We start from the raw sequence: 13620 nt of genomic DNA, 5'->3' as shown, positions 1-13620 counted from the left end.
AAGTTTGAAGGATAGAAGAGTTCACATTCAACTTCCTAAGTTTCTGAAGGCAGTAGATGCGTGACTGACATTTTTTGTGTATGAGGGTGGTGTTTGCATTGAAGGACAGCTTATCATCGATAACTGTGCCAAGATACTTATATTCAGTCACACGCTCAACAGTCACACCATCAATCATCAGGTCAGGGACAGGGGCAGGGTTTCTTCTAAAGTCTATCAGAAGTTCTTTGGTCTTTGTCACATTTAGGTCTAAAAAGTTGTCTTTACACCAGGTGTTGAAACGTTCTACTTCTGCAAAGTAAGTTGCGTCACTATTGGAAGCACATCATATCATGTTGGGGCCCAGTAGATCAGTTGGTGGAGCACTGAACTTGTGATCATCAAGTCATGGGTTCAAATCCAGGCCGGGGACAGACAACTGGTCAACTTTATGTGTATACTCAGAGACGGTATCCTTGTCCCACCACTGTCGCATGTAAAAGACCTTGGTCATTCTGCCAAAAGTGCAGGTGGCTTATTACATCTAAACCCACAAACACACGGGTAACGCGACTTGTTGCTGCTAGCTTTCCATAACTCTAGTTTCCCAGCAATGGAATAATAAACTAATGAAAATGAACAAAAACACATCCTTTTTTTTCTGTTATATTAAAGTAAGTCACAAATAGCTGCTTTTGTATTGTGGTACTTAGCTTGCCACAGACACATCTATTTTCTGTGTTGTTGTTTCAGCGACTGAAGCAGAGCGAGGAGCTGGAGCGAGAGTTGCAGGAGACACGTGCAACACAGGACAAGGAGCAGCGCATGAAAGTGGTCAGTTTTCACACTGAGCGTGTCTGTAAAGCCTCAAACTAATAGGCGACTTGCACTATCGGCAATTCTGCTGTTCGGTAGCCATTGTTTAGATCAGTGACTGTTGCGTATGAAAGGAATGATAACTCTTGAGAGCAAAAAGTTTGCCTGCAGGGAAGTGAACCTTCCTTATCTTTCGCACCGGAGAGCTATCAAAGCGGGGTATTGTGCAAGTTGGCTATTGGGCCAAGTCGACCTTGTGAAGTCTTGTGAAGCTGCCTGCACAAAGCTTTGGCACAGAGGTCAATATAACACTTACCTCGACAGTACTATTCTTGCACATTATCTATTATAGGCCGAAAAAATTGGACAAAACGCTGAGTGGGTACAATTATCTCCCATAACCATGCGCCACCGTGGATCCCAAGCACTGTCCGAGTGCTTCCCCCTTACAGGATGTAGGTGGCGCGTCCTTTTTCTTTTTTCGCGCGTGTCAGACCGGCTGTGTTTCTGCTACGCTCCCGGATTATTTTGGACTAAGAGGCTTCTTTTCTGTGTGGACTATCACCTGTTGGATTATTGTGTGTTATTCCACTTCTGGCTTGAGGCTACGTTGTGTTTCCTTCAACTTGTGCCTCCGTTTTTGTGTGGCGGACTCGGCGTGCCTCCCGTCCTACTTCGTGGTGACCGGTCGTCTGCTTCTCGTTTCGCCGCATTCACTTGAGTATTGACCTAAATTTTCTTTGAATTTTGTTAATTCTCGGTCTTTAACTCATTCGAGGCGCAGCTAAATTTCCCCTGTGTTCCCTGCCAACGCGCGATTTAGAGCCATTTTGAAAAAAATATTAAAAATCAACAACACAAGATAACCTTACATACCTTATGTTTTTGCAAAGTTTGAAACTTACTCTTTTAGAAAATATATGAAACATTTGAAAGTACATACCTTTTGTTGTCTTCATATCCACGCAAAATATCCAATTTGAAGCAAAACAAAAAAACTTTCTACGTCATGGGTTCATCATACACAATGTCATGATCGACACTTGCATTGCCCGAATCATCACCCAAATGATCGTCCATTGGCACAAAATCGTCACCAGAATCTAAAATATCATCTCCACTATCATCATCACTGAGGTCAAGATCAGAACCGTACTGAATAACACGTTCTAGCACTCTTTTCAAGTTACTACGTCTCAGCAGAACGATCCGCCATCTTGGAAAAGTCAAAACACGTGGGTCGCACACCGTCAACAAAATTTTTATTAATCCCAACAATTTAAGGGAAGGAACTGTTTACAGTGAATGGTACCACTGTAGACAGATAGAAGTTCATTGCAGGGGTTGTTTCCCTTGGTCAGCAGGACCGTTTACACCGTTAAAAATTCGTGATATCCGTCGGAACTCAAGTGCCGGCACGCAGCCAACGCTAAACACAGATGTCGGAATTCCAGTTCCGACGCGCCTCGAATGAGTTAAGGGTACGTTCAGGGCGAGGTAGGATGTCTCGTCCTGTTTTGGGCTCTGGTTCTACGGAACCAGAGTCTGCCGGGGGCAACCCTTCTCCGGGCGCCCAGCGTCATGTTTTACGCACGGAGAAGGGGATCTTTCGGCGCTCCGACTCTCCCTCCCCAAACGCTTTGCGTTTGCGGCGAGGGAGGGCGGAGAAAGCCTGTTTGAGCAAGCTCAATGCGAGCTTGCTCAAACAGGCTGGGCTTGAGCCTGGGACTTCGGGCGGGGCTGCGCCGTCGAAGGTTCGGGGAAGGTCGAGGAGAAAGAAAAAGCTTCTTTCTCCTTCTCCTTCAGTGGAACAGGCTTCCCCCCCTTCGACGCCGTTGTCCGGCCCTCAGTCTCAGGCTTCAGCTCCTCCCGGTTTCAAGCCTGGGGGGAAGGTTTCCTTCTCCTCCCTGGCTCGAATCCGGGGGCAGGTCGATTCCCAACCCTCTTTGGGGGTTGGTGAATCCGATCTAGGGGCTACTGGAGAGACTCAGGTTTTGACAGCCAACGGCCATACCACGTTGTAAACACCGGTTCTCGTCCGACCACCGAAGTTAAGCAACGTCGGGCCCGGTTAGTACTTGGATGGGTGACCGCCTGGGAACACCGGGTGCAGTTGGCATTAAAATCTTCCTTTTTCCGGTGCCTCTCCTGTGCCCTCCTCGGTTTCCACCGCTGTGGAAGCCAGGAGGGACACGGGTCCTCCTCTGAACTCCCTCGCTGGGTCGTCTGCTGCTGTTTCGACAGTAGTTTCGGCCTCCTGGGGGGGGAGATCGGAGGAGATGACGGGGTCTCTGAATTCCCTCCCCGCTGGGGTTGGGATGCGAATTGACCCCGTTCAGGGCGGTCCTGTGGGGGCAGGGGTTTCAGGCTTCGTGCCTACGACCACTGCTACTACGGTTCCCTCTGACGTCCGTGTGACTGGTGGCTGTCCCTCTTGTTAAGACGCTCCGGCCGACTAGTTACTGGACGTGGAGGTGTTCGACAGAACGTGGTACAGTGGACGCCGCTTAATAAAACCGCGGTTAATAGAGCCAGCCGCTTATAAAAGCCGATTTCAGACGGTCCGGATTTATCACTATATCTTATGTATTAGAAAAAGCCGGTTAATAAAACCAACCCGCCGCTTATTAAAGCCAGTTTTCTCAGAGAAATCACGTAGTTTGTGACTAAAACTCACATTATCTTGTTCTGATGTGGAAGACGACCAACAAACAAACACTCATAAAATCGTTCTTCTCTGACGAGTAATGGTTCGTGACGGTGACAGTGAAATTATTGATGTACCGAAGTGATCAAAGTACACGTACATGTACATAATTAAAACAAAAGTTCAACATCCTTCGTGAAGTTTTGTTTAGATTCAAACAAGTGTAAATGACGACTGAGTGACGTAAACAAAAGAGATTTTTTTTTTCTTTCGAAAATGACGTATTCCTGGACCGCCGGTTAATAAATCCGCCGCTTATTAAAGCCATTTTTCGTCGGTCCAGAAGTGGTTTTATTAAGCGGCGACCACTGTACTTCTGTCGAATGGTCAGGGCGACGGGAACATTGTTTCTGTTGCTCAGACCGACACCTCCGACCGGACCATCTTGACCCCACGCCATTCCTTAGCGTCTGGTGTTCGGGTGACGGATTGTCACGATCGGGTGACAGAGACCAAGAAAGCGTCACTCAGTGGAGTGCCTGTTCTGGGTCAATGTATGATAGAAAGCGCCTGTGCGTGATATTGGACACAGCAGAGTTTTTGCTGACAGTGCTCCCGAGCACGGATGTTTTGAAACGCACGAGCTTCACAGTGCAGGTTTCTGCTGTCATAGGGCTGACGGTTTTTTTCGCTGACAGCGCGCACGGGATTTTCAGGGATTGAGTTTCTCGTGTCTTTTTCCTGCTTGGGGAGGCAAAACTGTGTATAGCTGGACTGGTTTGGTGACAAGGTCAGTCACGTGTATTTGGCTAGGTGGTCTGTCAGAGACTCAAGGACGACACACTTGACACCCAGCGGCAGAAGGGGAAGGATCTAATACAGTTTCTAGAGTATGATGGTTTTTCACCGAATATTATATTCGGCACTCTAGGGGAACTTCTACAAGTTATTCCTTTCCTCTGCCACGTATTTTGCTGAGGACAAGTCGTCACATTTCCTTCGTCGGCGATGGCTTTCGCATAAGGATTCGACAAGGGGTTCTGGACGTTTTGGGTCACTGTTGACGAACAGAGACTGTTCCAGGGAGGAGGCGGACTTTGCTTCCATTGAGAGTTACAATCATAGGCTTTTGAGGTAATAAATCATTATTTAACGCTGTTGATGAGTCTGTGTTGTGGAATGAAATACTCTCTGTTGTTCTTTCCAGGTTAGCGCATAATTTACTCTCTGTGACGCTAAAATACTAATCTGTATATGGTTTTTGCAGATAGGGAGAGAAGGACGGAAAATGGCTGTTTTGTTGTTGTAAAAAGTCAGTTTTGTGCAGGCCCACGTGCTCGATGAGATATTTAAAGATGACATGTTTTAAGGTGGTGGGTGAGGGGTAGCTGACATGTTTAGTGCACCGATGCTTTCTGTTTGCAGCCTTCCTTCGTTCGTTCGTTTCGTTCGTTCGTTACGTTCCCGTAACATCGGCACGGCTGACTCTGGCGGGAACTGTTGAGGCTACGCTAACCAGCGGACCGGCTAACCAGCGAACCGGCTAACCAGCGGACCGGCTAACCAGCGAACCGGCTAACCAGCGAACCGACTAACCAGCATACCGGCTAAGCAGCAGCAGCAGAGATAAAGCTAAGTGCACCATGTCGTACGCACCCCGTTGACCACCGTTGTCTTTTTGTATCTATGATTTCATTGGAGTAGTGACAACGTGGGGTGTGTGACACCTGCACGAACTAGAGCTTTTCGAACAGAACATTCTCATTTTGACTGTATTTACACGGGTTCAGCGTGTTACTATAATTTTCTACATAGTACTGGCATTTTGTCAGTGAACACTGGTTTTTTACGTGTTGAGAACGTAAAAGGAACATATTTTGAGTGAAGGCTCGAGGGAGGTGGAGAGTTTATACATAAACAGGCGTCTGAAACTTATACTTTTGTTGACTCTATTTAATTGTATGCCTGCGAGAGTGGATCGTGGTGTGGTTAGTTAATTAGTAGTAATTAACCGGTTCATAATCACCTTGAGTGATATATTGAAACGTGACACGTGGGGGCCAAGCCGGGATTTACTCAGTTAATTTCCAACTGATAAAGACCCACCAATTAAGGAGAACTAAGAGCAGATAATCTCGTCAGTGCTCGACTTATTTTCTGCTTGGTGCTACCCTTTTTTGTATAGTTTTGATCATATACCACACCTTAAGCGATTCACATCTTGCAGGAAATGTAAATTGTAATTTGTGAGTTATTGTATGCGCTAACTGTGATTATCTCCCTTTCCTTTGTTTGTGAATCTTTGTTGTTGTACGTTCAGAGTTTTCCGTTGCAGAGAGCTGAGCGGGGTTAGCGGATTTGTTATTCGTTTTACTCAGTTTTCTCTACATTGTTGTTTCGCATTCCGTAACAGGTTACATTTTCTACCGTCTTGTTTTACTTGGATTTTTCTCCATATTTTGACTTTGTTGGAATTTTGGGGGGGAAGGGTCCGAGGACTTCTGTCCTAACCAAGGCTGTGGGAAACACTCTGTTTCACCGCAAAAAGCAGCCGATAAAGTAGGCCACGGCTGTGGGAAACACTTTGTTTCACCGCAGAAAGCAGCCATAAAGTAGGCTACGCGATTTGTTCTACACCGTTTGGATTTTTCTTCTGCATTTTCCGGTTGCTGGATTTTTGTATCCACCGCTTTCGTCACCGCGTATTCTAGCTATAGCTGCGTTAGACTTACTTTTGTGATAAAGCTTTGCTAAAACTAACCATGGCTACAGGGGGATCTCCGACGAGGAGAATAACTTTCGAGACTCCTGGCAGTGAGGAACAGACAGAGCGTGACGCACGCGTTAGAGCGCGTAGTTTGCTTAAACGCAAGGAGCTGGAACGTAGGGAAGACATAGAGCGACAGACGAGAAAAGAAGAGCTTGACAGACAAGAACGACAGGCCGAACGTGACAGACAGGACAAGAAAGAGAAAGACGAACGAGACAGACAGGAAAAGAAGGACGAACTGGACAGACAAGAAAGAGAACGACAGGCCGAACGTGACCGACAGGATAAGAAAGACGAGCTTGAGAGACAGGAACGACAGGCCGAACTTGACAGACAGGAAAAGAAAGACGAACGTGACAGACTAGACCGGAAGGAACAGGCGGATCGCGATCACCAGCTAGAGCTAGCTAGGCTACAGGCCGAGAAGGGTACGCTCACTCAGGCTAGCGCGCCGACGTTTGTTGCCGACCGTACGAGACTGCCGACGTTCGACGATGACAAGGACGAGCTCGACGACTTTTTACGCCGGTTTGAGCGCATTGCATCTGACCAGAAGTGGGAAGAGGCCACGTGGGCTAGCCGCCTTAGCACCTGCTTAAAGGGACGCGCATTGCAGCTCTACAACGCTTTGGAGGACGACGAGGCGAGAGACTATCAGGCACTTAAGAAGGCGTTACTCCAGCGCTTTAACCTGACTGCTGAAGCCTACAGACGACGTCTGCGTAACAGCAAGAGACTGAGCGGCGAGCTGAGTCATCAGTTTGTGGCACGCCTTAACCTCTACCTGCGGCGCTGGGTGGAGATGGCCGAAAAGGACTGGACCGTCAACGACCTTGCCGACCTCATAGTCATGGAACAACTGATGTCCAGCCTGCGACCTGAGGTGGTGACCTTCGTGCAGGAGCACCAGCCCAAGACTACTCAGGAGGCAGCCGACTGGATCAGAGTGCACGAGGACGCCCAGGCGATCTCCGGCAAATCTTCAGGCTCACGGCCAGGAAAAACGGGAAATTCGGGTTCTTCAGGACCCAAGGACCGGAAGGACGATCAGGGACACAAGGGATCGAGTTCCAGAACTGACATCCAGTGTTACTACTGCAACAAGCGGGGCCACGTGAAGAAGGACTGCCACAAGAGACAGGCTGACCAGAAGGGCGTTCACTTCGTTGGCAGTGAGGAGTTCAGGGACGTCACGAGCTCATGCACCATCCCACAACTCTGCGTTCCGTGCTCCAGGAAACATTTCCAGCCCCACTGCAACGTCTACGTTAACGGAGTGAAGGGCGAAGGTCTGCGGGACACAGGGGCAGACATGATAGTGGTTCGGGCGAGTCTAGTTCCAGCTATGGCCTACACAGGAGACAGCATCAGGGTGAGAATGGCCGAGGCATCTCACGCTTACGACTTGAACACGGCAGTGATCAAGGTCGTAACCCCGTTGTTCACGGGGACCATTGTGGCCGTCGTCATGGACGATCCTCCATGCGACCTGCTCATTGGAAACCGGGTTCAGTTTGTGGACGGCGTCACCAGGGAGGTTCCCGTTTATCGGTCTCCCGACGTCATTTCAGTGCTCACGCGGGCACAGGCGGAGCGAGAGGACAAACCTCTCAAACCCCTACCTGCTGCACGAGCTGCCCTGGGGAACGTGACCCCCGCGCTTCTCGCGAAGGCTCAGGATTCTGACCCGACCTTAGCTACTCCTCGGGAGCACGCGAAGTCGGGGAAGGTGAAGCTGAGCGGGAAGCATGGGAGGTCAAAGTTCCTCAGGGACAAGAAGTTGCTCTACCGTGAGTTCAGCAACCAAGAAGGTACATTCAAACAGGTTGTCGTGCCTCGCGAGTTTCGCGAGGGTGTCATGGCAACGGCACACGACTCGATTCTGGGAGGTCATCTTGGTACCAAGAAGACCACGGATCGTGTCTGGCGCCACTTTTACTGGCCAGGCATCTGCACGGATGTCCGACGTTTCTGTGCGTCCTGCGATAAGTGCCAGAAGGTGGTTGCCAAAGGAAGGGTGAGGAAGGTCCCCTTAGAGAAGATGCCGCTCATCGACGAACCCTTTCGTCGGGTGGCAGTGGACATCATCGGGCCCATCTTGCCTGCGTCTGAGGACGGAAACAGATACATTTTGACCATGGTGGACTACGCTACTCGATACCCAGAGGCGATCCCTCTGAAATCGATTGAAGCCACGCGAGTAGCTGAGGCTCTGGTTACTATGTGGTCCCGGCTGGGAATTCCATCAGAGGTACTCACCGACAGAGGCACGCAGTTCACGGGAGGAGTGATGGCGGAGGCAGCACGACTGCTATCACTGGAGCAGCACTTCACCACTCCTTACCATGCTCAGTGCAACGGACTGGTGGAAAGGTTCAATGGCACCTTGAAGACCATGCTGAGGAAACTAGCTCAGGAGAAACCACGCACGTGGGACAGGTACATCCCAGCATTGCTTTTTGCATACCGCGAGGTTCCTCAGGAGAGCTTGGGTTTTTCCCCATTTGAGTTGTTGTACGGCAGACAGGTACGCGGTCCCATGGCTATCCTGCGTCAAGCTTGGACGGACGAAGAAGCTGACGAGGAGGTGCAGACGACAGCGACCTACATCGTAGAACTCAGGAACAGGATTGAAGAGACCTGCAAATTGGCTCAAGAGAACCTGGGAAGAGCAGCACAGCGTTACGCGCGAGGATTCGACCGCAAGGCACGGCCGCGCAGCTTCAAGATTGGAGAACGGGTGTTGCTACTTCTACCTGTCAAACACAACAAGCTACAACTGCAGTGGCAAGGACCTTTTGAGGTGACAGCGAAAGTGGGCCAAAACGACTACAGGATCATGATGCACGGGAAAGCACGCCTGTACCACGCCAACCTGCTGCGCGCCTACATAGAGAGGACAGCCTACGGGGAGAAGAACAAAGACCAGAAGAACAAAGACAAGAAGACAGAGAAGGTTGCAGTCATCAGGGGTGAAACGAGGGGTTGCTCGTTCTTGAGGACGACCTTTCTGTCTGGAAACAGACCATCAACCTCTGCAATATCTTCAGGTTGCAAGGTTGGCAAACGCCAGACTTATGCGCTGGGCGTTGATTCTCCAACCGTACCAATTCACGGTACGCGTTATTCCGGGCGCCAACAATGTTGGAGCTGACTTTCTCTCTCGGGCTGTAGAGGAGAACATGACTGTGAGCGAAACCGAGGTTTCGTCTTGAAGAGGGGAGGTGTGTCACGATCGGGTGACAGAGACCAAGAAAGCGTCACTCAGTGGAGTGCCTGTTCTGGGTCAATGTATGATAGAAAGCGCCTGTGCGTGATATTGGACACAGCAGAGTTTTTGCTGACAGTGCTCCCGAGCACGGATGTTTTGAAACGCACGAGCTTCACAGTGCAGGTTTCTGCTGTCATAGGGCTGACGGTTTTTTTCGCTGACAGCGCGCACGGGATTTTCAGGGATTGAGTTTCTCGTGTCTTTTTCCTGCTTGGGGAGGCAAAACTGTGTATAGCTGGACTGGTTTGGTGACAAGGTCAGTCACGTGTATTTGGCTAGGTGGTCTGTCAGAGACTCAAGGACGACACACTTGACACCCAGCGGCAGAAGGGGAAGGATCTAATACAGTTTCTAGAGTATGATGGTTTTTCACCGAATATCATATTCGGCACTCTAGGGGAACTTCTACAAGTTATTCCTTTCCTCTGCCACGTATTTTGCTGAGGACAAGTCGTCACATTTCCTTCGTCGGCGATGGCTTTCGCATAAGGATTCGACAAGGGGTTCTGGACGTTTTGGGTCACTGTTGACGAACAGAGACTGTTCCAGGGAGGAGGCGGACTTTGCTTCCATTGAGAGTTACAATCATAGGCTTTTGAGGTAATAAATCATTATTTAACGCTGTTGATGAGTCTGTGTTGTGGAATGAAATACTCTCTGTTGTTCTTTCCAGGTTAGCGCATAATTTACTCTCTGTGACGCTAAAATACTAATCTGTATATGGTTTTTGCAGATAGGGAGAGAAGGACGGAAAATGGCTGTTTTGTTGTTGTAAAAAGTCAGTTTTGTGCAGGCCCACGTGCTCGATGAGATATTTAAAGATGACATGTTTTAAGGTGGTGGGTGAGGGGTAGCTGACATGTTTAGTGCACCGATGCTTTCTGTTTGCAGCCTTCCTTCGTTCGTTCGTTTCGTTCGTTCGTTACGTTCCCGTAACATCGGCACGGCTGACTCTGGCGGGAACTGTTGAGGCTACGCTAACCAGCGGACCGGCTAACCAGCGAACCGGCTAACCAGCGGACCGGCTAACCAGCGAACCGGCTAACCAGCGAACCGACTAACCAGCATACCGGCTAAGCAGCAGCAGCAGAGATAAAGCTAAGTGCACCATGTCGTACGCACCCCGTTGACCACCGTTGTCTTTTTGTATCTATGATTTCATTGGAGTAGTGACAACGTGGGGTGTGTGACACCTGCACGAACTAGAGCTTTTTGAACAGAACATTCTCATTTTGACTGTATTTACACGGGTTCAGCGTGTTACTATAATTTTCTACATAGTACTGGCATTTTGTCAGTGAACACTGGTTTTTTACGTGTTGAGAACGTAAAAGGAACATATTTTGAGTGAAGGCTCGAGGGAGGTGGAGAGTTTATACATAAACAGGCGTCTGAAACTTATACTTTTGTTGACTCTATTTAATTGTATGCCTGCGAGAGTGGATCGTGGTGTGGTTAGTTAATTAGTAGTAATTAACCGGTTCATAATCACCTTGAGTGATATATTGAAACGTGACACGGATGGTCCGGACCAAGGGTCCGGAACGTTCCAGGCTTACGGGTCGGGATCGAACCGGACCCACGGGTCCCGACTGGACTTGACCTCCGGGTTTGGTCCGGACGGGACCCATGGTACGGGACCGTACCGGACCTTAGGGTCCGGTGCGGGACAGTACCTCTGGCCCTTGCCGGACCCCCGGACCTACGGGTCCGGATGGTACGGTACGGGACCAGTGGTTCGGTCGGGACCGGACCACCCGACCACCTCTGTTGGTCTGGGTGGTCTGGCACCGAACCGGAACACACCGGACCACCGGACATACGGGTCCGGATGGTACGGTACCGGACCAGTGGTCCGGTCGGGGCCGGACCACTCGACCACCTCTGTTGGTCCGGGTGGTCTGGCACCGAACCGGACCATGCCGGACCTACGGGTCCGGATGGTACGGTATGTCCACGTCCGACCGAGCCACCCGAACACTTCTGTGGGTACGGATGGTTCGGTACCGAACGGGACCTCCGGATGCTACGGGACCGGACCGAACCTACGGGTTCGGATGGTCCGGTACCGGACCAGTGGTCCGGTCCGAACCGGACCACCCGACCACCTCTGTTGGTCCGGATGGTCTGTCACCGAACCGGACCATACCGGACCACCGGACCTACGGGTCCGGATGGTACGGTAGGTCCACGTCCGGACCGAGCCACCCGAACACTTCTGTGGGTACGGATGGTTCGGTGCCATACGGGACCTCCGGATGGTACGGGACCGGACCACAGGACCGGAACACCGGACCACCCTATCGGATCGGTCCGGACCACCCGACCACCTCTGTTGGTCCGGATGGTCTGGCACCGAACCGGACCTACGGGTCCGGATAGTACGGTATGTCCACGTCCGGACCGAGCCACCCGAACACTTCTGTGGGTACGGGTGGTTCGGTGCCGAGCGGGACCTCCGGATGGTGCGGGACCGGACCGGACCTACGGGTCCGGATGGTCTGGTGCTGGACCGGTGGTCCGGTCCGGACCGGACCGCCCGACCACCTCTGTTAGTCCGGATGGTCTGGCACCGGACCACCGGACTTACGGGTCCGGATGGTGCGGTGTGTCCACGTCCGGACCGAACCACCCGAACACTTCTGTGGGTACGGATGGTTCGGTGCCGAACGGGACCTCCGGATGGTACGGGACCGGACCGGAACACCGGACCACCCTACCGGACCGGTCCGGACCACCCGACCACCTCTGTTGGTCCGGATGGTCTGGCACCGAACCGGACCTACGGGTCCGGATGGTACGGTACGTCCACGCCCGGACCGAGCCACCCGAACACTTCTGTGCGTACGGATGGTTCGATGTCGAACCGGACCTCCGGATGGTACCGGACCTACGGGTCCGGACCTACGGGTCCGGACCTACGGGTCCAGATGGCCCGGTGCCGGACCACCCGACCACCTCTGTTGGTCTGGATGGTCTGGCACCGAACCGGACCAAACCGGACCACGGGTCCGGATGGTACGGTATGTCCACGTCCGGACCTAACCACCCGAACACTTCTGTGGGTACGATGGTTCGGTGCCGAACGGGACCTCCGGATGGTCCGGCACCGGACCGGAACACCGGACCACCCTACCGGACCGGATCGGCACCCCCGACCGGACCGGACCATTTCTTTTCTGATCAGACCCGATGGGTTCCTGTTCAGTCTATAAATGGCGGGGGTTCGTTGGCTGGGCTGACCCAACAGTCGCAGGGTTGTTGTTTTTCTCCCCCTTCGGCTGCTGGAGACGTTTCGTCTTTGGGGCAGGGGTCTTCGCGGCCTCTTGCTTCTGTGGGCGTTTCTTCACAGCCTGCTTCATCGCTTTCGGCTCTTCCCCCTCAAGCTCCCTACACTCCTGCTTTTGAGGAGTTGTCGGGAAGTGAAGAGGAGAGTGAGTCGGAGGACGATAGGGAGGAGGATCAGGGTCGCCCTGAGGTTAACACTGATCCTCTACCCTTGCCGGTTTCTGATGGAACTTCCGAAGCTATGCTTCGTACTTTCCAACAGTACATGACAGACATCACGCGGCGTCTTGACGTCACGGATGCCTCTCTTAAGCGTCTGTCGTCTAGTGTTGACACACAGGACCTGGACCCGGGGTCTGAGGACGAGAGGCAGGAGGCTCGTCCTCGCACAGCTAGAAGGACGTTTGAACAGTTTCAGGACGTCCTTCCCTGAGACGCCCTCTCGTCCTTTGAGTCCGCTTCGGCCCGGGCGTGGGAGGCTCACGCCGCGTCTCCCGGCGGCTCGTTTTATGAACGATCCGTCCGCCGGCAATTCGCGTTCCACCCTAGTCTTAGTGCCACGGTGGAAGCGGCAGCACATCGCCTGAGGAGTACAGATTCACGTGCAAACGCGACCTATGTTCCTCGGGAGGACGCGGGTTCAGTGCCATGCTTTCCTTTGGGAGGCGCACCTCCACTGTTTCCTCGTGTCCAATCTGTTTCGTCCCTCCCTTTTCCCTTTGACTCTCGAACTCTCCCTTTCCAGACTTCGAGTGTTTAGGGTGGGGCTGACGGTGATGTGTTCGTTGGGGAGGTGCCTTCGGTCAAGAAGGTGGAACTGAGCTCTGCTTCGTTCCACAATCTTGAGGC

General features: G+C 51.7%; 1 protein-coding gene and 1 non-coding gene across 2 annotated transcripts in view; both read left to right on the top strand.

Annotated features, from left to right (window-relative positions):
• Nucleotides 1–13620, top strand: part of LOC138981997 (nucleolar complex protein 3 homolog) — a 53312-nt gene that overhangs the window by 16412 nt on the left and 23280 nt on the right. The window contains exon 12 of the mRNA XM_070355197.1: nt 733–813. Coding sequence (XP_070211298.1) covers nt 733–813 — 81 coding nt within the window. The remainder of the gene's footprint in view (nt 1–732; nt 814–13620) is intronic.
• LOC138983417 (5S ribosomal RNA) lies at nt 2796–2914 on the top strand. The gene has a single exon (XR_011461152.1). It is a non-coding gene; the product is annotated as a 5S ribosomal RNA (ribosomal RNA).

This window comes from Littorina saxatilis, linkage group LG12, assembly GCF_037325665.1.
Source record: "Littorina saxatilis isolate snail1 linkage group LG12, US_GU_Lsax_2.0, whole genome shotgun sequence".
In the NCBI taxonomy this organism is placed as follows: Eukaryota; Metazoa; Mollusca; class Gastropoda; order Littorinimorpha; family Littorinidae; genus Littorina; species Littorina saxatilis.
This window is presented reverse-complemented; position numbering and strand designations above follow the sequence as displayed.